Raw genomic sequence first — 24,449 nt, 5'->3', positions numbered from 1 at the left:
TCTGAGATCATCATTGCCAGGGACTGATCTCAGCTAGTGTCCATTACTAGCTATCTCTGTCCATTACTAGCTATTCATATCCATTACTGGTCATCCATTTCATGCCAGCTGGTAAGTCACAGATGTATCATTTGCACATGTGATTCTCTGATGCTCCCAGATTGATTCCAGGGTTTTTACAACCTGTGTCTGACAGAGTATGGGGTGGCCAAGGTGAAGCTCTCTTTCTGTCACAGGCAGCAGCATTGACTGTGAGCAGTGCCTTAGTAATCGACAGTTTTGTGAAATTCTCCAGGAACTGGCACAGTTGCAGCAGATGATGCTATGCAGCAAACAGCTGAGGCATGTTACCATGGCAGTAACTTGTTAGCCAGAGCTGGCTGCTCACAGCCCTCCAGTATGATGCACACTGTGAAAACATGCACAGGGCAGCTCAGCAGAAACACACTGCCACTCAGTATCCTAAGGTTTATCTTGGTGAAATTCTTTTGGATTCTTCATTTTTTCCACTTTTTAAAATCTTTTTATTTTATTTTATTTTTATTTTTTGGATCTATATAATACTTTCTTTCTTTCTTTCCTAGTGACAAGTAAAGACAAACTGGAAAGACAAGAAAAACCTGAAAAAAAGGAAAGGCCTACAGGTAATTATTTAATGCCAGAATTTATTTTACTTTGGGAGGCACCCCAAAGTTAATTTTTCCATTTATGTATCCCTTTGATTGAAGAAAAGAGGTATAAAATATTATGAATATGAACAATGAAATAATAAAAAGCCTTGAAGTTTTACACATTAAGCAGCATTTTATATTCCTTCTGAATGCTTTTTGTTGGTTATTTTTTCTTGGGGAAAGGAGATTTTTGTAGTTTGTATTAGTGTAATCTTATGATGATCACTGAGTATTTCCAACAATTGCAATAAGAATGGTTGTTAAGAGACTATGGTCATCCAAGAAAAAGGCACTTGACAGCCCATTCACAGAGGTAATCAGGAAGGGCATGTGGAATAAAAAAAAAGCATTTTAAATAGAATACTGTATACTCATTGCATAGCCACTGAGTAGGCCAGGATTAATTCTTCCAGTAGTTACTTGCAATAACAAATAGGTGTGTAGCACTGTTTTATCTTCCCCAATTCTTTCTTTTTAAATGCCAGCTCAATGCATGCAAACATTTTTGTTCCTAGGATAATCTCATACACCATACTCAAATAGGGAACTGCATATTTTCACACACACCATCCCCATAGGCCACCTCAGGGCACATCAGACCATGCAAATATCAGCTCTGCACATCCATGGACAAGTTACTCTGCAAACATTAATCCCAAAACAGACCCCACACAGGAGAACATTTCAGATTACCCACCACTCAGTGATGACTGCATGACTCAGGTGTATTCTGAAACCCGAGCCGGAAATCTGGTAACTACAGAGCAGTTAATTTCAATTTGCAAGGTGGAAATTAAAAGCAAACAAAAAGCCCCAAAGAACATTAGTTATAATGTCACTGCAATTAGATTTGTAATTAATTATAGTGCTTAATCATTCATAGCTGGAAAAACTGTTAGTTGTTCTGTGGAGTTCATAAAACCCTTCAGAAATTAGCCAAAGTAATAAACAAGAAGTTAAAAATAACAATAAACCAAAATAAACCAATAAATTACACTATATAGATGTATTAAAGAAAGAAAAACAGTAAACAGCATAAATAAGTATGGCTCTTCTTTGCTATCTTCTTTCATGGGATTACAGTGGAGCTAGAAAAGCTGCTGCTCCTCCAGCCAACAGCAAAGACCTCAGTGATGGCAGAGGTGTCTTTGAAAGTTCCAATCCCATGATCCCAGACATCAACGACAAACAGCAGCAGCTGAATCAATATTTTTTCATTCTTTACATGCATAACCATGGTGCCTACTTGTGTTTCTGGATCCTTTTTCTCATTTTAATGCAATTTTTTTTAATGGCCATTAAGATTATTTGTTTTATTTCTAGCTGTTCACAAAGAGAAACCCGAAAAGCCAGAGAAACAAGAAAAGAAAGCACCATCTAAAGGTATTCATCATTATTCATCATCATTAAAAGTTGTACAGTTTAAGTGCTCGAAATCTTGGGAGAGTGTGGAGATAAGTATTTAAAGTACAAAGCTCTTCTAGTTCATGTACATTTTTGGGGTGTTGTAATTTTTGCTTGAGCAGGTCTTGATCAGCCCCTGAGTGAATTCTTGTTTAGCTATTTTTTTTTTTGCTTTACTCTTCTGTTTTGACGCAGAGTTTATTACAAACCATTCTTACATAACTGAAGGATGAAACCTATGACTATTTTATTTTTATTCCCTGATGTCTTTTTTTTCCACAAAGGGTTTCAGTAATTTGCCTACAAATGTTTTCTCTTGAGTATTAGTTTTCAACCTGATGCAGACCTAATGCAAGAGTATTTACTGTCTCTCAGTATGGGTTTTCCATCATATCCAAAAATAGAATTTCATTTTCTCACCTTTTTTTTTTCAATAACATTTTAATTTCAGTATATTATTTTCAGTGCCTTCTGTGGCAGCAGTGGCTTTGGTCAATATTTACATATCTAATAATTAACATAGCAATATCATCGGTGTGTGAGGGGTGATTTTCACTATTCTCATGACTGATAATTCCATCTTTGGCTATGGTTTGGACAGAGAAATTTAAAAATCCAATCACCTTGCCCTATTATGCCATTTTTTAAAGACTAACATTTATTATTGCCTGGCATTTGAATGTTCTTCTCTGAGGTTACATATTTCTCCATGGAAGATATTTCTATAATTAAGTTCAGTTTCAGTCTTTGTTTCTTTTTGTTTTACTCAACTAACTCTTGAAGAAATATTATGCAATGTATATTTGCATCAGTTTGCTATGGCATTAAGATTAATCTTATAATGTTGAGATGTGTGAATTAACTGTGCTTAATTTGACTATTTTCAGGCAATACAGATACAAATATGCAAATCATCTTTTATTTTTTACTTGACTGTAGTCTAAGGAGAAATGCAAAACAGAAAGTAAAAGTGAAGAAAGAAAGAAAACAGAATGAAGACTTTAAGCCTTAAAAAGCTTTGAAGGGCAGCCACTGTCCAGTCTCTCTTTTACAGTTCATTTTTTTCTACTTTCAGCATATAGCTTGAAAGTGTGGGACTTTTTCCATAAAATGAAATCATGCTGAAGTAAGCCAGGGAAAATAAATGCCCACAGTGTCTGTGTTGATTTGAAAAGCAAATACCTTCCAAGAATCACTAAGATAGTCCTAATAAGCAGCCAGCCTCTTTACCCATTTATCTTTTGCTAGCTAACCAAATAATCACTTAGAGCCTTAATGCATTTAATAGCAGCCATGACTCCAGTCACTGGCTGGAAAATTTTATGAAGAATTTGGACACTGTAGCTGTGGAGATTTGTGGCTGCAATGTGACATGGCCATGCTGCCCTCTCTTGGGTGGCTTCCCTGCTATGAGCCCCTGTGGCATCAGGGCATCAGGGCAGTCATCCTCAGCATGCCCAAAAGTGCATTTCTGCCAGCAGAGTGCTGCTGAGCCTTCCATTGCCAGGCCTGCCTCCCTTTTCTCAGGGGTCTGCTCTAAACTGGATCAGCTACCAGCAGTGCTGAGGGGCTGTTCCAACCACTTGCAGTCCCTAGGAAATGAAAATATTCAGGTCCTGGCTATCTCTGGGGAATGGACATACTGAAAATTGTGTGGCTACTTACACAGTCAGCAGGTTTTCTTTATGCTCATTGCAAAGACTCAGGGTAATTCTTCAGACTCTCATAAAGGCTCTAGAAAGCCTCAGTGATATGAGTGTTTTTTAGACATGACATGGACAAACATTTATTAAAAAAAAACCCCAAGTCTACATATCAATCATGTTTTGTACAGGCTGGAATTCCAAGATGGAGTTCAGTTAGAGAGGATGTTGCTATTACATAGTTTTCAGTTGAAAGAAGTGTATTTAGCTCTCAACACTAGTTTGTTCTGCTGTTCTGTCTGGTTGGTGACCAGGAGTGCAAAGATAGAGAACTGCATAAAATGTTAACAGCCTTTCTGGAACACAGTTGTGTGTGTGTTTACACAGTGTATCTAATGCAGACATGAACTCACTCAAGCTGGGCTCTGAAGTGAGCACCAGACTTATGGCTGTGTTTGCAGACACTGAGCCCAAGCTAAGAAAAACACCTTTCTGTAAGACAAATGAAGCCACATGGCTTTCTGAAGGCTGGAGCACAAGGCCAACTCCATGTCAGCTCAGTACTTGACATGAGCCAGTTTGTTTCATCTGGAATATGCAGTAAAAACATTCCCAAGGAAGCTTCAGATCTGCCTGACTCACTTGTCCTCTGGTAAGGGAGCCTCAACAGATATTTTGAAGGTTTTTACCATAGTGTGTGAATCTGAAAACAAGAGTATTGAAAACTGAGAAACAGGAATCATAAGGAAGTCTGAAAGTTCCATTGATAATGTTGTGTTTGGCAATATTGTCTTGTTCTTTGTGTTTTTTCCACTAATATGCAATTGTTCTCATTTCTAGTAACTCAAAAAGATGCACCTGAAAGACATGAAAAAGCTGAAAAGAAACCTCCTCCCAAAGGTATTTATTGAAAAAACTACAGTTTTAAAAACTGAATTGACACTGAAATGCATAAACTTCATTTTGCTTAAGCAGAGATTGTAAATGTTCTTGAAAAATAAGCTACATGAAACTAAAATGAAATTAATATATAATCAGAATTAAATATCTGTAGAAAATCCAGGACTTAATTCTATGCTTGATCCCTTTCAAAATCTGTTGAAATTTCAAATTGAGAATAGAAGTGTGTACCACCAATTCACTGAAAAAGAAAAAAAGCCTACCTGCAAGGGATCTGACATTTTCACTATAACTAGTTAAGGAAGTTAATTCTCCACTAGTTGGCAATACCTGTCTTTGTCTGGAAGTAACAATGCTCTTATATAAATATCTGAATTCTGGTTTGCAATAGTTATATATTCCAGTTTGTATCTTGGTAAAATCAGTTTATTCCTCTCAGTGAATTAACAGAAATAGGAGTCTAGAGCCTTACAGAAAACATAAATTTGGTAGCATACTAGTTTTGCCTTAAAGATGGAGACATTAAGATCTATGAAGAAAACAGGAGTATGAAATTTGCACTAAAAAGATTAATTTGAACCATATCCAGTGATAGTTTATACTATTGTTGGATTTTCCTCTGGAGTAAATAGTAACACACGTGCTGGGAGCATGCAAGGCTCCAGTGAGAAAAAGACCTTGCTTTGGGTCTCACCAAGCTCTGTGTATCTTCAGCCACTCATGCTTACAACTTGGTAATTCTCCTTGGAAGCCTCCTCACTCTGCTGAAAGGCATCTCATGAATTGGTGTCAAACACTTTTAGCCCTGAGACCTGATGTAGATCAGACTCAAGAACTCAAAACTTCCTGGACTGAGACCTAGAATCGTTGCACGAAAGCAAACCTTAAAAATAACCACGCACTATTTTTCCAGTTTACAACAGAATTTACCTCTGTGAAGTCTAAACTTATTCAGATAGTACCATATTTGTTTGTTTAATAACCAACATCTATACCATGAAAACTATCATGTTACAAACACTGAATATTATTTGTCAGATTCTATTATATTTAGCATCAGCCAAGTTCATGGTATAACACTGAAGATGAAACTTCTTTGGATCTCATATTTCTGTTTAATTCTGCCTGGTTCGAGGGGATTATAGTTTTCATCAGATCTTACCAAGCTCTTTATAATGAAGAAATGCTCCTTATTAATAGCACAATATAAAGTAAATGGCACTGAGTATTATCTTGGGGGCAGAGAATGACACTGAAAGCTTTTTCTTTATTACCTGCAGAGGAGAAGAAAGTAAAGAGCACTAAAGTGGAAGCAAAAGTTAAAAAGGAAGTGAAGGATGGAAAAGGAGAAGCAAAGACAGCAGAGAAGGTCAAGAAGGCAGAGACAAAAGCAACAGAAACTGGGCTAATAAAGGCCAAAACGAAAGCTAAGGAGGAGAAAGCTCTTCAGACTGTAACTAAATCGGACAAGAAAGGTAAACAAAATGAGGAGGAAACAGATGAAGATCCTAAAGAGGTAGTAGGAAAGAAAGAGAAAGAATGGAGTTAAATCTGTGAAGGACCAAAGTGCACCCATGAAAAACAAAACTAGAAATAAATTCCACACGAACCTCACACTGCTAGGACGTGATTATAGAAAATAAAATAAGTTTAATGTATATAATCAGAAAGTTCTAGGAGTTTGTCATGGCTAAAGTTTCATTTTAATTTAAATCCTTCTTTACCAAGGACCAATTTCCCTTCAGATAGGTCGGAGACTTCATGGATTTGTTCAGTAGCATCTAATGTAGCAGAGTGCAAGCAGAGTTATTTTCAAAAATTCAGACTGTCCAATGACTCATTGGGAATTTTGATTTGTTTTTACACCTGTATATGTCTTCTGTAACCATAATGAAAGAAGCAACAGTGTAAAGGGAATATAATTATTTAACTAACATCATATTGTAAGAAGCACTATCAGGTTGTCAGGTGCTATACAACATAGTGACATATCTGCCTGATGTAATTTAATGTGAACAGCTTCCAAATTTCTCCCAAAAGGAAAGAAATGCTATTACTCATTTGAAAGGAAGAAATTAAGTGATAAAACAAAGAATCAACTTGCATCGACAACGTGTAGTTAACTATGTTAACTAACATGTTATGCTCCAGTTTGTCAGTCAGCCTGGGTTCTTGTACTCCCAGGTTGCACAGACTGGTTCCCTGATTTTCCTGTGGCACTTCCATGGCACTAAGTACAATTTTGTATGAATGTAGGCAGCAGAACCTGGCTTTCTGTCTGCACTCTCACACTGCAGCCACGGGATTATTCTGCCATTGAAAGAGGCAGCTCAGTGTTGCACAGTGCACCTATCTGATCCTTTCAGCTGCTAAGCACAGATAAATCCTTGTGCCTGAATATCAAAGAAGCCATCCCTGCCTGGATATCTGAGTCTGCTGATCAGATTCCCTCAGACTTTCTTAACCAACTCTCTGGACCCCTTAGGAGTTGCCTAAATTACACTTTTCTAGAAAACTGAGAGAGTTTGAGACATAGCCCACTTTCTGACATGCACAGTGTGCTGAACTAGTAGTTTTTAGCATTTATTTTTATTCCAGTTAATTTTGTCTTTTACTTAAAATATTGGTACCTCTGAAGCATGGAATCAAAGCAGCATCTATCACAGTGTTTGCTTTGACCAAGGACAAAGTTCAGCAAGTGTTCAGTGCACTTGGGAGGTGAAAATCTTCTCCAATTTTTTTGTCTGCTCTGGCAGAGTTTCAGTACACAGTGGGATCCACTTCATACTGTTCAGGATAAAGCTCTCAAAAAGAAACGCTGTGTAAAATATTTTAAGTAGGGATCAAAAATTACAGAGACCAATAGAATAGGGGTGGTTTTTTGTTTGTTGGGTTTTTTGTGGGATTCCCAACAACTTTAGCTGATAAATAGTAGCAAAATGACATCTTGACACGAAACATTAACAGGTCACTTTGCAAGTTTGCTTTAGAGTGTGACCCCAGTGAGTGTGCACGGAATATCAGCAGGTGAAAATGAGAATAAGCAGCTGGAGTGGAGGAAGGAAGGAGCCTCTTCAGCTCCCTTTGTTACTCTAGACAGGGCTATGTACATCAAGTGAAAGCTGCATTTCCTACTGTCGTGCTTCCTTTTTCCACCATAAGCCAGTGCTGCACAGCTGGACACTCTAAAAATATATATATTTTTATATTTCAGTCCCACTGTGACCCAAGGTGAACATAATTTTAAAGTCGATGCAGTTTTGCAGAGATTTCCTGATCCTGCAATCTTTACTTTTACTTGCTCAAGGGAGTAGCTCTGCCAGCTTATCTGAAACAGAAGTGATCACAAAAGAGTTGTTGCACCATTCAGTACTGAAATTAAAATTAAAAAAGATAGATCATCTTCCTGAGTAAATCACATTAAGTCTAAAGACAGAAACATCTATGAGTATTTTTATCATTAAGAACCTAGTAAAATATTTTGACATGGTTTTTCAATACTTATATGAATATTTGTGCTAACATTACAGATTTGTAGGTGAAAACTAAAGTGTGAAATTCTCCTTTTAATAAGGAGTTGAGATTAAAATGGATTTTTAGCCATGAAGAGGCACTTGAAAAATCAAATTAATTTAAAATTCCTTAGATTTTAATCTTTACTGATTGATAGCATTCCTATGAACTTAAACAGGATGTTATAGTACATCTTGCTATGCCATATAAAAATTATATTTTTGTTATTGAGAGTTTCACATTCTGTCTTCTATTTCTTTTATAAATTCCACTTTTTGGGTTGAGTTGCTAAAGAAATAATATGAGGACAAAATGAATACAAAATCTTTTTTCTGAAGTACAATCAAGTTTAAGACATTTTTATAAGTTTATTCAAATTACATTTCCACAAAATAAAATAAGATAAACCCACAGAAACAAGCAACAAACACAACAGCAACAAAAAAAAACCACCTAAAATCAACAACACAGTCTGGGTTTTTTTTTCTGGTCTACAATGCTATGTTTAAAGAATAGATTATTTTAATATCAATGAAATGGTGTGATTCTAGGGCCTCAGGCTATGTCTGTATCACAACTCAAACAGAACCAGCATAGGCTGGAATTGTCCATATAGTGAGCAGTCACCTGCCACAGTTTTGTTCTGAATCCTCTTTTGTACAATGCCCCAAATGGTCCAGTAAATCTTCCCAACAGGTAGCAAGGATAGAGGCAACTTGTTTTGGCAAAAGAGAACTAAGAAAAGCAGCTTTTTGTGCAAGAACTGTGCCCTGCCATTTGCTTTCTGGGTAAAGTGTTGGCATTGTTCCATTTTATTTATAAATACTCACTGAGGCCTATTGCAACTATGTGAAAGTCAGTGCAAACACTTTGCTGGCTTCAGTAGCTTTAGGTGAGCTTAGAAAATAGATCTGTACATGTTTTATCACACGCACACTGTTATTTCTTTATTTTTCAGAATTATCATATAGACTTAGGGCAGATACTTTAGCCTTAAGGAATGCAAAGTTGGAGTCAGCCAGAATGATAAATTTGAATTCCCAAATATGAAAGTAAAAATTATTATGAATATTCATCAGAGGGTTTAAAGGCAATGTTTACAGCCACAGCCCTGTGTAAATGCAGAAAGTTTTGCCCCAGGCTCTACAGTCCTGACTAGTGTTACCCTTGCCATCTCCTAACAGAAAACAGCTGCCTAGGGCTTCTATCAACTAGAAAAAGTGTTTGGATATTTCCTGATTTGGTAAAGCTTTTCCTAATTTCTACATCTGCATAGGAAATAATGGGCACTGGGGCAACAAGCTCTTTTTTCTGACTCGCTGAAGAATCCAGCAATATGGAAATTATTTTGTGCTTGGTTAAAGCTGATAACTTTTCCCCACCATTCTTAATTTTAGAAGTTTTTATTAAGCTCTCCAGCTCTTCTTATGTATAGGAGAAGTCAATAGAAAATCAACACTTCCAGAATCAGTAGTCTATTTATATTCAGAAACCTTAATTTCTGAATTGTATAGTTTAAAAAAGGAGAATATATATATATATACAAATATAATATATATTTGCATATATATATGCATATATATTTGTAAATATTAAAATTGGAAAAATTATTCTGTTGTGAAACATCAGAATTCTGTGGAAAATCTTGTTGCTATAGGAGTGCAATTACACAGGGTTCTCTTTATATTCTCATTCACTAAATATATATATTTAATATAAGGTTAAAACATATTTAAAAAGTACTGTGGTACAAAACCTTTTTTTTTTTTTAATTTTCTATCAGCTCTCTGTGAAATTAATCTTCACAGATGATGAAAAGTGTATGAGATCTCTGGCCAGCAGGTCCCACTGTACTTGTGCATGGAGTTATGATATATGCCAAGCAAAGCCAGTCCAGAAAACGAGATGGTAGCTCAGGGAAGTGGAAGCTCTGCATTTCTTGGCTGGAGATTTTGAGTCAGATCTGGACAATAACCACTTGAACATACAAACCACTTGAAAGTCAGGAAAAATCACAAATATATAATAAGCAAGACTGCCTATGAAAAGGCTACTGAGATGTCTTTGTGCTGCCAAATTTTATCTTCACTCTTAAATACAAATGATGTTCTGAATATACTTTCTTCATTGCTCTTCTTTTCCTTTTTGCTCTGTTAGATCAATATGCATTCTGTCGCTATGTGATTGACATGTTTGCGCAAGGGGATTTTTATCCAGGTACTTTCCTATATCATTGAACTCTGTTCTAATAGTCTTCTGTTTCCTTGAGAGTTTTTGCTCCTTTATGTATTGAAAGTGTGGTTTTTATTATTCAAAGATCTCACAAGAGCAACAAAGAGTGTGCAAATAGTTCTAATAAAGCAAAAGAGCTAATGGCTGTTTTATTAAAGCTTCTAATTTTCTGTCTACAATGCATGAATTAAAATCAAGGTTATGTTAAAAGTAGAGTCAATGGAAAGCTGTAGAAATTGCTAAAATTCTCCATGCTTCTTTTGGCTGAGATGCGAGAGGAAAGAGCTTATTGTTAATACCTTATTATTTGTTTTATTGTTTATTTTTCTCCACAAATAGCAAACCTTAACTCCAAAATGCTTCAAAAATAGAACTTCTATTGTTGTTAGTGTATAAAATACCTTAGCTGATCTACCACTTCTGTGCTTTATGCTCTTACCACATCTCCATGCTAATCTGTCTCAACACAGACACTTAATTCCTCACTGAAAAAAGAAGATAGAGCTACTGATGATGACTGAGCACCATCTAATAACATTAAGTCAGTTGAGCCTTAAGTTATTTAATAAATATTCTTCCTGCTGAAGTGTAATCATACTGCAAAGAGACATAACCCTTGGAATGAAAAGCAATCATAACCATTAAAAGAGTAAAGGAGAGAATATTTAAGGACACACTAAACCTGACCAGCTTTGTTTATTCAGTTATTTGCTTAACAACGTCTCCACTGGTACGCCTCTGAATCGGCTGGTTTTTTTCTTATGCCAACCTTGTAGCTTACATCCTCTCTTGATGTGCCCAGGTTCAGACAGAGATGGGAAGTCCTAAAAGTGTAGCTGAGAAAGAAAGACTCACCAAAGGGAGAGGGAGGACACAGATTTTGTGAGAGAAAATGAACAAGCTTGAGGTTCTGTAGGGAGAGGGTTTGTGTGTCCTGTTCTCAAAGAGTGGCATGGAGAGGTAGCAGGTTCCATTGAAAGAGAACAAAATTCTGCATCTCTTCTAGGACTTCTAAAGACAGCCAGCTATAAACAGAGGTACTGCTTTTAGGCTCAGAGGGGGAGAACGATTTGCCAAACCTTCCAGAGCCTGCCAGTCATGCCTCGATTTAAAAAATAACACCCTGTACCAATGTGAATAACCTAATTTCTGGATTTACACAGCTGTACCATTAACAAATCCTATGAAAAATGCTATCATGGAGATCTTCAGGATCTTTTTTACAGTTCTCATGACATTTACAAGCAGCAGTGAAAAAATCCCTTTTTTCCCCAGAAGGCTCCCTGGCCCATTTGACACTCTCCTGAGGCAGAGCAGATGTGCTGTAGGAAGGGAGAGTGTGAGTTTTTTCGATTTTGACCTTTCCTGCTACGAGGAAACTGGGAAAACCATGAAGGGGAGCAGTGATATAGAGGGAAAACTGTAGCAACTCGAATTTCAGAAGATAAGAAACATGAGTCTTCCATTCCAGTGTTTGTCTTGTATCATACCAATGTGCTATGACAGACTTGTGGTAAGAAACCACAGGGTAAAGAGCTGAAAGACATTAAATGAACATAGGGTGATCAAATGGTCTTACAGGTGAAAGAAAAACTAAGGTGACAGGATTAAGCTACAAAAAATGGAAATAAGTCATAAAGTTTCTGAAAAAATCAATTTTTTAGGTGAAATGGAAAAGGACTGTCCCTTAACACTTCCCAAAGTCCACCTGGGGCTCCACCTGTAAAGTGACTGCTTTTTGAGCTCTCAAGTCACTTGTTGACCCCTGAAGTTAAATGCTGCAGATAGTTTTGCTGAAGCCAGATACACTTTTGTGGGAGGGAAGAAAAAAACCATTGCCTTCAAAACAAGCTTTAGTCAACCCACTGACTGTGAAAGGCAATGCTGAAATATCCAGACTCCAGAAACTCTTTTCAGTGTTTCTGATAAACACAGTAGAGGTATGATCAGCCTTGATTTATGGAAATCATTGAGAAGAGTGCCAACAAACAATACTCAGTTAGTTGTTAGTGTCTTTCTCAGGCAAAGTGCTCATTTTACTCTGTACTTTTATGAACAAAAACATTGCTGTAATTCATTTTACTGAATAGATAAACATGGGGGAATCACCCTTTAATAACTCTAATATCCAATTAGCTTTACAATTTGGTGTATTTTATCTTTCTATCTGTCTATATATTTTATGGTAAAGAACTTGGTCCAAACACAGTTCTGAGTGCATATCAGCTGAGGAATTAAATTACAGTCACCTTGACACTGCAATTCTTTTAAACAAGGAATAATTTCTATTAATCTCAATATTACCATTTGTGAAAGACAAAAAAAATATTGTAGAAAATTCCATTGCATAGACATATTGGGATTTTCTGTGATTGATTGCATCAAACATGCATTTCCTAATTCCTTAGGCAAAAAAATATATAATTATAATACCATTAATAGCAATATCATTCAGCAATTTTTTTTCGAAGTACTTTTGAAATATTTCTATTATAAAAAATTCATATACATTACTTCTAAGAATAGGTTTTTTGTTTTAATATAAATTTTAAGCAAGAATTTATATAAAAGTAGTTCGCCTAATATGGCATTTCATAGTCCTTAAACAATTAACATTAAAAGTAAAGCTCAGTTCCTTAGGTTTCATTAATAGATACACTTTTTGAAATATATCAATTAATGCATTTTGTCAGTCACATCAATCTATGGGAGGTCATTTAATGCTCTTGTGTTGATTTTAACAAATGAAGCTGAAATATTCTTCACTTGCTCAAAGTTTCAACGTGACACTGCAGTCTTAGCTATAAAAAATGAATGAAATGTACACAGGGAATTTGAGGAAGCCATATAAGGAAGAATGTTTGCTAAGCTGCTTCATGCAGCACTAGCTGGTTTTCTTGTTGCTCTGGTTAGTATTTGTCCTTGATACTGGCAAATTAATGGATGCCCTCCTTTAAACCACAATAATTGTATCAATATAAAATAACTTCTAAGATTTACATTTTAATTTTTTGAAAGAGAAGTATTTGAGGTTCTCAGCCGTTTACTATAGAAAATAGTGGAGTTTTAGCCATAAACTCGTTTTTTCTAATCCAGAAGTCCTTCCCATAAATATCACTACTGCAACAGTGACCAATTGGGTTCCACTGACACATTTATAGGTCGACCACTTGAGGCCTACTGCATACAGTACAAAAAACTGCTTTCTGATTTTATCTCTTGAGAAATGGGCCTTAAAAATATTTTTTACCTTGGGTCTAACATGCTTGTGCTAAGTGACAATTTCTCAGAGGAACTGCTGAACCACCTCTCATAGATTTTCTGATCTTATTTGTCCCTGGACTTCAGTTGCTCAGCAGAGGCAGTAGTGTCTCAGCATTAACAAATTGCTCTGCTCAAACTTTATACTCATTTTGTCTGCCTGTAAAGAAAGAATTAATATGCATTTTTTAGGATTAATTTTCCAAATTTTCTTTAAAAATATTAAAACATTAGGTGGAAAGCTTGTTTATTAACAACATTAGCTCTGACTGGTACCTTTATTTTTCTGCTGGCATTTCTCAAGTCCAAGAGAGCATTTTTGATGCAGAAGGTCACTGATTTATATAGTGTCATGGATATAGTCTATTCCATGTGTTTGATTGTTTGATAGTCCTGTATTTTATTCTCAGTAATATTTTTAATGTTCTTATTCGTAGTTTATTTTTTGTTGGCAAGAGAAAGGCTTCTATTTTAGTAGAAATTTTAAAACTTGTTTTCATAACTCTTTTTTGATATTAAAGAGTTTTAAATCCTCACCCATGTGGAGAGATTTCAGGGGCACTGATTGGTCACTCTTTCAGCATGGAGCCCATGATTCTCTAGTTAACTAGATCTACCCTATTTTTTTCCCCCTGTGCCATACACCTGTTTTCCCACTCTTCCTCTGCTTTCCCTGCAATGCTTGTCAGCCGCTACTCTGGCAGATCAAGGAGCTGTTCGGATGAAATGCCTTTTTTGTTTTGCAGCTACTGAAATTGGATCCTTGCATGCTTTTCTTTCTGCATGGGGCCTCAGCATGGTGTTGTGCATGATGAATTAAGAGTGATAAGCATTTCTTGGGTATTTAGTCTTAAAATGCACCTTTTTTTTTTTTTTTTTTTTTGTCTCACAGTCATGTTGTCTATTCATGATGTGAATTGGTTTTCTTTTTAATCACTTAGAAGTTTATTTTGCATGCATAGTTTTACTCTGCTCTGGTTTTGGTTGAACCACTTGCATTTCACAGTACACACGACTCACTGCTGGATGATCTTTACAGTTGCCTGATTGGCAACAAAGACAGTGGGAGCACAGATATGGTATTATTCACAATTTACACTTTCCAAAACCTTACCACTGAAGCACTGCCCTGTGGAGCTTGTACCACTACATAGCTGTTTCCAATAACAGCTAGACTGCAAAGGAGTGTGGCCATATCAGTTCCTTTCACCAGTGAACCCTTATATGTTTATGATGTATTTCCATGCCAGGGTCTCAAAGCCAATATGAAAGCCAATGTGATGTAGACAATTTTTACCTGTCTTATACTGTTGAAAACATATATGACTTGGAGAAATTCACTAGGATTTATGGCATGTGTACGTTGCAAGACAGTATCCTACAGGGTAAAACAGTCATCCAAACTTGTCATTAAAAGCCTTACCTTTTGCACATATGCTCATGAAACACACCCCCACACACACCCCAACAAACATGAAGAGTCAAGAAATTAAGGCAAATTGTGATGAGTATCCATGGGGAATCTTACAGACTGCTTGGTCCTGGAAAGCGTAGACTGAAAATCCTCCAGGTCTACAATTTTTTTCCAAGGCTTACCTCTCCTCTATTGTCAAAAATATTCTGTCAAAGAGAAGGGACTACTGTTATTATCAATACAGCAAGAGAATTTGAAGACTGGTATAAAGGTACATCAGTACTGAAAGACCATGGACTATATTACTGAAAAAAAAAGAAAACCAAACCAAAACAAAATCATAGTTCTGTTTCTCAGAAAAATAAAGACTAATTTTGAAAGTGAAAATGGCTGTATTTGCTGTGGGTGGGCTGTAGCACTGGAACTAAATACTTGCCCTCCACTGTTCAGATAGCAAAACGCTTTAGGCTCTTGAACTATTTTTAAGTGTCACTCCTACTTGATTAGACTAGGATGTGTTGTGGATATCTCAATGACAAGGAGTAACATTTCAACTTGTTACATATACATTTACATATATAACTTTGATATTGATTCTCTAGGGATATATTTAATGAAGTGCAATTAGAAAAAGATTCAGAAATCAGTCATAATAAATAGAAAGTAGCATATTATTAGCTTGCTGTTGGGAGAAATTCAGCATGAAAAACTTTCAGCTGAGTTATGGGTCTTCACATTTGAGAGTAGATGCTAAAGAATATTATTTTTTTCCTATGGAGAGATGCTTTCTGGTGCAAACTACTCAATAGCCCTGCATCCAGTGGTAGAAAACAAACAAACCAGATATTTGTTTAAGCAGAATACAAAAGAAAAACATGGCAGGCAGAGAGACTTTTCCAGTTCTACTTTTTAAACTTTTTACTTTTTTACTGCCTGCTGAGGGAAATATTGTACCCCAAAATTTGAAAAGACTCATCTGGATTCTTCTTCAGAGACGACAGGTAATTGTCCATCAATATTTTGGGAGATTTTTGAATACTTTTCAAGGAGTCTGAAAGGAAAGAATTAATGAACAGTAATTTTAAATGCATCTATGACAAACTGAAAATTAAGTTTGAGTTATTAAAAAAAAAATCCAACTATTTATTAATGTGCAATTCTTACAATAAACACTATCTGTCAATTGGAGTTAAATATTACTTTTTTAAAGTTCTATTCAGCTGTGAGAAACTATGAGAGGATATCCACTGATCTAATTTTAACAAGATTCTTGTCTATGACTGCCCCTCCACCCCAAAACCTGTCCATTTTGTCAAACTCTGAAATGACATTGATGTCTCAAAGGGGATGTTATCAACTTACAATCCTGACACCATCCCACAGAGACAAAACAACAATCCATTATTCCCAGTTTATATCATCCCCCTGTGAATCAGAGCCAGAAGCTGGCACATGAAGTTGCATCTGTCAACACTCATATGGCACTTCATTGTAACTTGGCCAAAAAATTTCATACTCCTCCCTCTCTTGGAAACAGCTACAAAGGGAATGGGTGGTATTCTGCTTCTGCAGAAAGAAATGGATGTCTTTCCTTGATAGTTCACTGCAAGGCATTCTGAGGGTCAAAATTATGTGATACAAGAGAAAGCCAGAAACCTTTGCTGGTTTAAGTGAGTCTGAATCATTGATTTTAATGGAAAAAAAACAATTTAAGCTGTGAAGGCAGAGAGATTAGACTAAAGAAATTATTCTCACATTTGCATTATGTTTTATTACTGCTATTTAGTATTATAAACATTTCACATAGTTCAGTAAACAAGTTTCAAAGTGAAGGGTGATTTCAGTGGAGGATCATCAGAATACTCAACTACTTTAGTTTTGCAAAGTAAGCTATTTAGAAAATAAAGGCAAAAGTTAAATGCCAAAAAAACCTCTCCTAAACAGCTAATAATAAACAAATTGTTTCCTATTTAAAAAGTAAAAATAAGTTTAGCAAGTAACTTTGTAAAATAGTAATTGCATTTAATGACTCACTGACATAATTGATTTCCAGTTAAAATTATTACAACAGATACTGATGTTACATCATATAAATTAAAAAACTGAAGCATTTTTCAGGCAGCTTGAAGCAGCCTCAAAGTCCCAGTCACAGGTTCTTGTGAGGGAATGCAACTACCCTGATATCTGCAGGAGATGTAACACAGCAAATCACCAACAGTCCAGGAAGCCAGGAAGCTCTTGTAAATTGATAAATTCTTGGTATGGGTGGTGGAGGATCCCACCAGGAATGGTGTGCTGGTTGCCTCAGAGTGACAAACAGGGAAGGCCTTGTCAGAGATGTGAGGGTTGGGGGCTGCCTTGGCTGCAGGGACCATGAGATTTTGGAGTTCAGCATGGGCAAGGAGGAAGCAGAGCAGTGAGTAAGATTGAAGCCATGGATTTCAGGACAGCTGACTTTAGCCGTTTTAGGGATCTTCTTGGAAGAATCCCACAGGAACAGATCCTGTGGGAAGAGGAGCCCAAGAGATCTGGTTTATATTCAAGGATCATTCCCTCCAAGCTCAAGAATGATGCACCTCAATGAGCAAGAAACCAAGGAGGGCAAGAGACTTGCATGGATCTACAAGGAACTCCTGTCATTACTCAAGTGTAAGCAGGAAATACACAAGAGATGGAAGCAGGGTTGAATCACTTGGAATGAATACAGGGAGGTTACTAGAGTAAGTTGGAGTCAAGGCTCCATCATAAAGTTGCTTAAATTAAACAGCATCCTAAATGGCAACCATTTCAATAAAGCTAATCCTTGCAATCCTACATGGGTTTCAAGCAAACATTTGCCTCTGATGAGACATGACAGCCCACAATCTTCTGCTTCAGTCACTTTAATAAGTCCAGGTTATTTAAGTCTAAAATTATAAGTGAGCTAATGAATCTGCTAACAGTAGAATAGAATTCTGAAAATTCCTAGGGAAGTTAATCATCATATATTGAATCTCTGATCTTTAACGACAAGGAAAATAGTTGGCATCTATCCAATGTGCCTTTAAACACTTCCTGATGCTGAATACACTGAAACATCATCAAGAAGGTCTTCCAGTTTTCTCCTGCCTTTTTTGTTAAAAAGGAGAAACCTTTATCTCTATTGTGAAACTAGAAGCTACTCTTCTCATCCCAATATAGAATTCTACACTGTCTTTGCTGGAAAATGAGGAGGCTCACTTTCAACAACAGCAATGGCACCAGTTCACCAGATCACATAGATAAAAAGAGCATGGAAAAGATCTACAAGTACTTTGACAAGATACATTCCATCATGAAGCATTTCAGCTTAGCAAGAATTCCTCACCTCCTCTGCTCCGAGAACATGAAATGCAGTAGACAGAAGAGTGTTCAGCTTTGGCCTAAACAACACATGCTCTCCCTGCCTTGTTTTATGCCCACCTACTTATTCATCTCATCTGCAGCCACTGGGACTGTAATCTGTGGCAGATCCATTCCTTTCACCATTCTCTCTTCAGGTGCATCTTTCTTTTGATTTCAGTTTTCTTCCTGCATGTATCTGCTTTGTCAAAAGGATGTGTAACTTATGACATGTATCCATAATGAGTCAAAACTACCTTTTTTTTTCTTCATTAGGAACTTCTATTCCCCCCTCTGACAATTCACCTTCCTTCATCCTTCCTATTGTTTCACTTTGTCCTTCAACACACACAGTATTATCTGACAAAGTAAATAACATAGATTTCAAAAGATGTTCAATGCCCACACATATAATTGTTGGAGTTTTTTAGAGCAATGTGTTACCAGACAGTATATACAGTGTGAAAAAATTATGCATGGCTCTTCTAGTCCTGGAATATTTTGGTGGCATGAAGCATTATCTTTATGGACAACTTCAAAGTAAAATGTTTGCAATTCATTGCACCTCACTTAGATACCCAAAACTTAATTGCTCAGCTTTAACCTTTAGCTGTCTTTATAGCCAGTGGTATGAAATGGAGGCCTCCAGAGGACAATTTCATCCTAAGAAAGATGCCTAAGATAGAAAAGATGAATCACCCTTTGAAGATACCAATTTCTCTCCATTGACTATAAATGGATCCCTCGGGTGACTTATCTAGATATAACTGTCTGAAAGTTAACTTTTAAATGTCTGGTAGTGAGGAGCCTACATACATTCAAGAAATATGTTGCAAATGTGCAAGCAAGAATTTTGTTCAAATGAAGACTTGAACTGACAAGTTTTTTTGGTTTTTGGGTTTTTTTTTAAATTATTTCTGTTAGATCCATTTATAATTTCAATGGAAAGACATGGTAAGTTAAGTCATTTAGCCAAAAATCATGGAGGATGCCTCGAGCACAAGGGTTAAAACTCATGACAGTGAATTCCAGGATCCTTTGTCCTAAAAATAACTTCTTTAAAGGACAAAGCATCTTCCCTGGCAAAACTAAAGGGAAAGAAGAATCAATAATTACCAAAGCATTATTGGCTTAAAATAATGAATACCTCCAGTATTGCAGGTTTTTCTTCCAGTATTTCTCATAACTACAGCCACGGCATTTAGCTCCCAGCAAATTCAGTGGGACTGAATAAACAGGAGTTAGGAGCCAACACCTCTGCACCTTTGGGCCCTTCTCTGATATTTGATCTAATAAAACCTCTCAGTTCTTTTCCCTCTAGGTTCAGACTGCATTATTGAAATTCTAACTTCTGAAAAATGGTTATGGATTCATTGTCTTAGCTGATTGTCAAGTATAGACAAGACAGGTAGCATAAGCATTAACTTCCTGTTTGTCTCATTCTAGCAAAAAGACTCAGAGATATGAAAAACTTTGTGGCTTGGGGACAGAGGTACTTGGATTTAGTTTGACTTCCAGTGATTTCTATATTAAATATATTCATTATCCACAAATATTGTGAGAGATTATCACAATCTGTAGTTTCATCTGTAATTTGATTCTATCCATGTTAGGCTTTTCTTTTGCAAAACTGGCATATGCACTATCACTTGAAGATGACATAAAGTATCAGCATTCTTGCTGCAATCACTTTTAGCTTTTCTGACTAGAGCATTGAATGTTCTTAGATGTAGTTGGACGAAGGACGGTTGAAACAATGATATGTACAGATAAGCCAAATACAAAGAACATAAATTACTAAGCAGAGATCACATGGCACAGTCATTGTCTATTACTTTTCTTCATAACAGCTTATAGGGTTCCTCTGTTCTGTTTAATTGTCATCTGCAAGTATTTGGTTGCAGTGGTTTCTTTTCTGTTTTAATTGGATACTTCATATTGTGAAAAAAAAAGCTTCTATGCCAACTCCTGATTTCATGTTAATTATGCTAGAGGTCACTGTATATGATACCAATTTATTAAAGGTTATTTGGGGAGAGAGAGAAAGTCTGGATATGTCTTTTCATTTTATAATCTGCCTTTACAGTCTTTTTGTACTCCACTATGCATATAATAACCCATCATTACCACACAATAACCCACAATTTTCACTGTCCTTGTACTTCTTTGAGATCCATCTTTCGATATTTCTAAACATAATATGTAGGTTTATTTTTACCTGCTAACTGCCCATGATAAATGATGGGAGGAAGTGGAAGCAGCAAATTCAATTTTTAATTTTTTTCAATTCAATTTTATTTTAATGTCAGGAAAGGCTGTGTGACTTCTTACTAAACATATAATGACAAAACTGCTAAAGCTTTGCTTTTAACTCCTTCATGACTTCAGTCTTCTGAACATAATAATTAAAACAGTTTTCACAAATATGGACTGAGCTATAGAGAGATTTTTGGTAAAAATCTGTGTAAAGGGAGTTGTCAAGAGATATGGTTTTGTAAATAGATTAAACTGCAAGCTCTGCCATGCAGCTAAAATATGTTGCATGCATTTCTAGATCCACAGTATTCACTTTAAGTTAAAACAGAAAAAAAACCCAAAATGCCAATAGCTCTACCCATACCTCTCTTGTCTGCCTCATATGTACACTTGTTATGCACACTTAGATTGTGTGAGATACAAATACACAGGAAAAGAAAAAAAAATATATCAAACAAATTCCCAGCTGTGACTTTAATTGGATTTGGTGTCTGAGTGAAAACACAGCAACTGATGTTCACACAATCTCCAGGAGTCTGAAACAATGATTATCACACCTGTTTAATTACCAAATCAAGTATTTTCTACTCAGAAACATCACTAAATCATGGTAGGAATAGGGAAATAGATGATCTTCAAGGTCCCTTCCAACCCTAAGCTTTCTATCATTAATTCTAAACAAATATTGATATGTATTTATACATTCATGCATGCACATGCATATAGCATATATTGTTACTACATAGAAACATATATAGGAATCCATCATGAACAGCAAAGGATGAACTCAAATATTTATGTATTAAAAATAGAAGGCTATCAAATTGCTGTTACTTATTGTTAGGTGCCTTGAGAAGAGAAATTTAATCCTTTCCCTTACTCCCTTACAAAAGAGAATTTAGAATATCAGTCTACATCCTTCCTTCCTACACCCTCAGTTTTAACCTCCTGGCCCTTGCTTTCAGCTTAATAGATGGATGGACTCCCAAGGCTGTTAGGTTATTTGTGTAGGCCTGGTCTCATGGTCTGTGTGTTCAGGGAATATCTAACAATTATGTGCTTTACTGGTAGGTTGGACTCTATGTAGAGCTCCAAAATTATTTGTCATATTGTTAGTGGATTTTAAATACACAGATGTAGTGGAACATAGCTAGATAGATATATTTGTCATTACCTGTGTAATCTCTCCTTTTCTTCTTTTCTCATGCATCATTAAAGAAACTGGTTGATAGTCAGCATGACAACACTAAAATTTAAAAGATTGCATTGCTACTGGTAATCACTGCATTTACTCTAGCATAGGTTTTTCTGAAGTAATATCATCAACCTTATTCAAAATCAGAGTTTATGTTAGGCAATTAACCATTTAATAAAGAGCCACATCCTGAATGCAATTTAAAAAATGAAATATATGTTTACTACTAAAATATGCTTTCTCAAAAGTCTCACTTTCTTATCCATTAATTCTATCTTCCCCTGACAAAAATTCAGTTCCAAATAGGTCATTAAAATCCTGTTTAGACTGGCTTTTTTCCATTTGACATAATTTTGTTATTTGGCCACATCTAGATTACTAAATCAAACTCAGCTCAACTGTTTTCTCTCTGAAGATGAGTTTATCCCTCACAGAGAGATCCACATCCAGAGCACTTCCTCAAGGTCAAAATGGGCTGGATGTATCTCAGCTATCTATTGGGAGTGGTTCCTGGACCCTGCCAATTTCTGAACCGAGCCAATGAAATTTTTGAGACACTGCTGCTTGGCACAAGTCAAAGTTGTCAGTCTACCAAAAAAAATATGTTGCAGGATATGTCTGTCTGAATTCCAGAGCCCAGTAATGTTCCCAGGCAGCATTTAATTGCCAGTGTGCACAAAATCCTTGTGTCACAGTGTGTTCCTTGGGAAATAATGCCTATATTGGGCATCAGTCTTTTATTTAAAGAAATGCATTCCATAAAAGGAGTATTTGCATTGTTCAGTACAGTTATACAATCTCACCTCTTGATCCTCAGCTGTTCTTTCCTAATGAAAACAGTTTGCTCCTGGTTTATTCATGCACATTTACTAAGCAGAGAAATCCTTCCCCAGAACAGTCACAGCCTAATCTGGTACAGCAATGTGGAGAGTAATGACAGAAAGCTGGGAAGAGACTCACCTTTAACTTGCAGCAACTGACAGCTCAAAACTGGAAGCCTGGGCAAAATGGTTGGACTCCATTATATTTTCAGTTCTCTAAAATCATATTTGGCAGTCTTGCCTCATTCTGCTGATCCATGCCTTGTTCCAACATTCATTAAATATTTGACAGGAATTTACTTTTCATAACAAATGACTCTGCAAAGACAATTACTTGATTTGAATGATTTTTACGATCACTAAAGAATGATGTCATATCTGAGCAGAATGACATTTATCTAAAGACATTTTGCTGCACTGAGAAACTGTAACAAAGTGCTGGTGCTATTGGACCATAGGATTCCTGCTGTTTAAGTAACTGGTATATGGATATGAGGAAAAGAACAGTCATAGGAATGGTATTTCCACATATTGCACTCTGTGATGGCTTTATTTTTCTCTCTATCCAATTATTCACTGGTCTGAAATGCCTGTATAATGCTATTATTATTATTAATAATAATAAATTTTACAAGCATTTTAGTTTTTTATCTAGAAAGATATATTTAGACACTTTATTAAGGTTGCTGCAGAAAAGTTGAACTCAGAAGATCAGGAAAGAAAGAAAATTCACATAATTTGATATTATCATAGGAAATCAATTTATACACAATATTCAAACATGACATTTTTGACGTACGTAGAAAGCCATTTCCTAGATTGAGAAAAGTGAGGTAATTAAAGTTTGTCTTGTATTCCTTATCATGCAATAAAAAATCTAAAATATTAATAAACCAAGTCAGGATTAATTTTTTCCAGATATCTCAAGCAATTTGATAAACACTGATGGCAGAAGTTTCCCAGAGCTTGAGGACTTTAGCTGATTTTCAATGAATTATTCATGTTACCTAGTTAGAGTCCTAAACCTTCTACTCATCCTTGTAGCCTGTTTCTTTCCTTTCAGGCTGTGGAGGAGGGTACTCATGTCTTAATGTGACACTTTTTCTCTTGGTGAGATCATTCCCATGTGCCTAAATCCAAAATGTTTCCCTCTTTTAGTTTTCATCAGAAGTAATTTGTTATCAGTTGTTTACAATATCATATATGAAGGAGATGCTTGTAGCACAACTGCATGGACAGATACATGGAAATGTGGATCAACTGTAGGGACAAATTGGCGTAGAAATTTTTGTGCTTGCAATTATGTTTTTTGGAGGAATCAAAACCTATTTTTTTATTTTTTCTTAAAGCAGTTTAAATGAACTTTAGTGGTTTATCTTGTAGCAGTAAAATGAAGGCTACGTTTGAAATGAGAAGCAAATAACTATGCAATGTTTTTTGTGGGTCCATTTTTAAAACTGTGAGATAAGTGTATGTCCAGTAATAGTAGTGGTAATCTGGATAACAACTTCTTGCAATTCATGAACTAATCTGATTGTCCACTGAGACCATTAAAAGCATCCTGACTTTCTCTAATTTACATCATGGATGTGTGTCCAACTGCCCACTGCTAGAGTCAAGATAGTGGACATCAGTAATACTAATGGTCTGATCTGTTGAGGCCAATTCCTAATTTCTATTTATCAGTCATCTGTACTACAGAAAAACACTTGTGCTTTAAAAGTTAAAGAAGAGAGAAGAAGAAAAAGAAAAGAAATTTGACTTAGGTTATCCCCTTTA

The 24,449-nt window shown here is 36.0% G+C and overlaps 1 protein-coding gene and 1 long non-coding RNA gene across 2 annotated transcripts in view; one reads left to right on the top strand and one right to left on the bottom strand.

Moving 5' to 3' along the window:
* The window catches only part of TRDN (triadin), a 213,068-nt gene that overhangs the window by 64,678 nt on the left and 123,941 nt on the right, over positions 1-24,449 (top strand). The window contains exons 8-12 of the mRNA XM_079298923.1: positions 585-644; positions 1,995-2,054; positions 4,559-4,618; positions 5,899-6,093; positions 10,289-10,348. Of these exons, the coding sequence (XP_079155049.1) occupies positions 585-644; positions 1,995-2,054; positions 4,559-4,618; positions 5,899-6,093; positions 10,289-10,348 (435 nt within the window). The remainder of the gene's footprint in view (positions 1-584; positions 645-1,994; positions 2,055-4,558; positions 4,619-5,898; positions 6,094-10,288; positions 10,349-24,449) is intronic.
* LOC306811790 lies at positions 10,796-15,268 on the bottom strand. The gene is made up of 2 exons (XR_013776734.1): positions 15,153-15,268; positions 10,796-10,848 (listed from the first exon to the last, which is right to left on the bottom strand). It is a non-coding gene; the product is annotated as an uncharacterized lncRNA (long non-coding RNA).

Source organism: Erithacus rubecula, assembly GCF_903797595.1.
Source record: "Erithacus rubecula genome assembly, chromosome: 2".
Classification (NCBI taxonomy): Eukaryota; Metazoa; Chordata; class Aves; order Passeriformes; family Muscicapidae; genus Erithacus; species Erithacus rubecula.
Note: the sequence above shows the minus strand (reverse complement) of the source record. Positions and strands in the feature narration are given on the sequence as shown.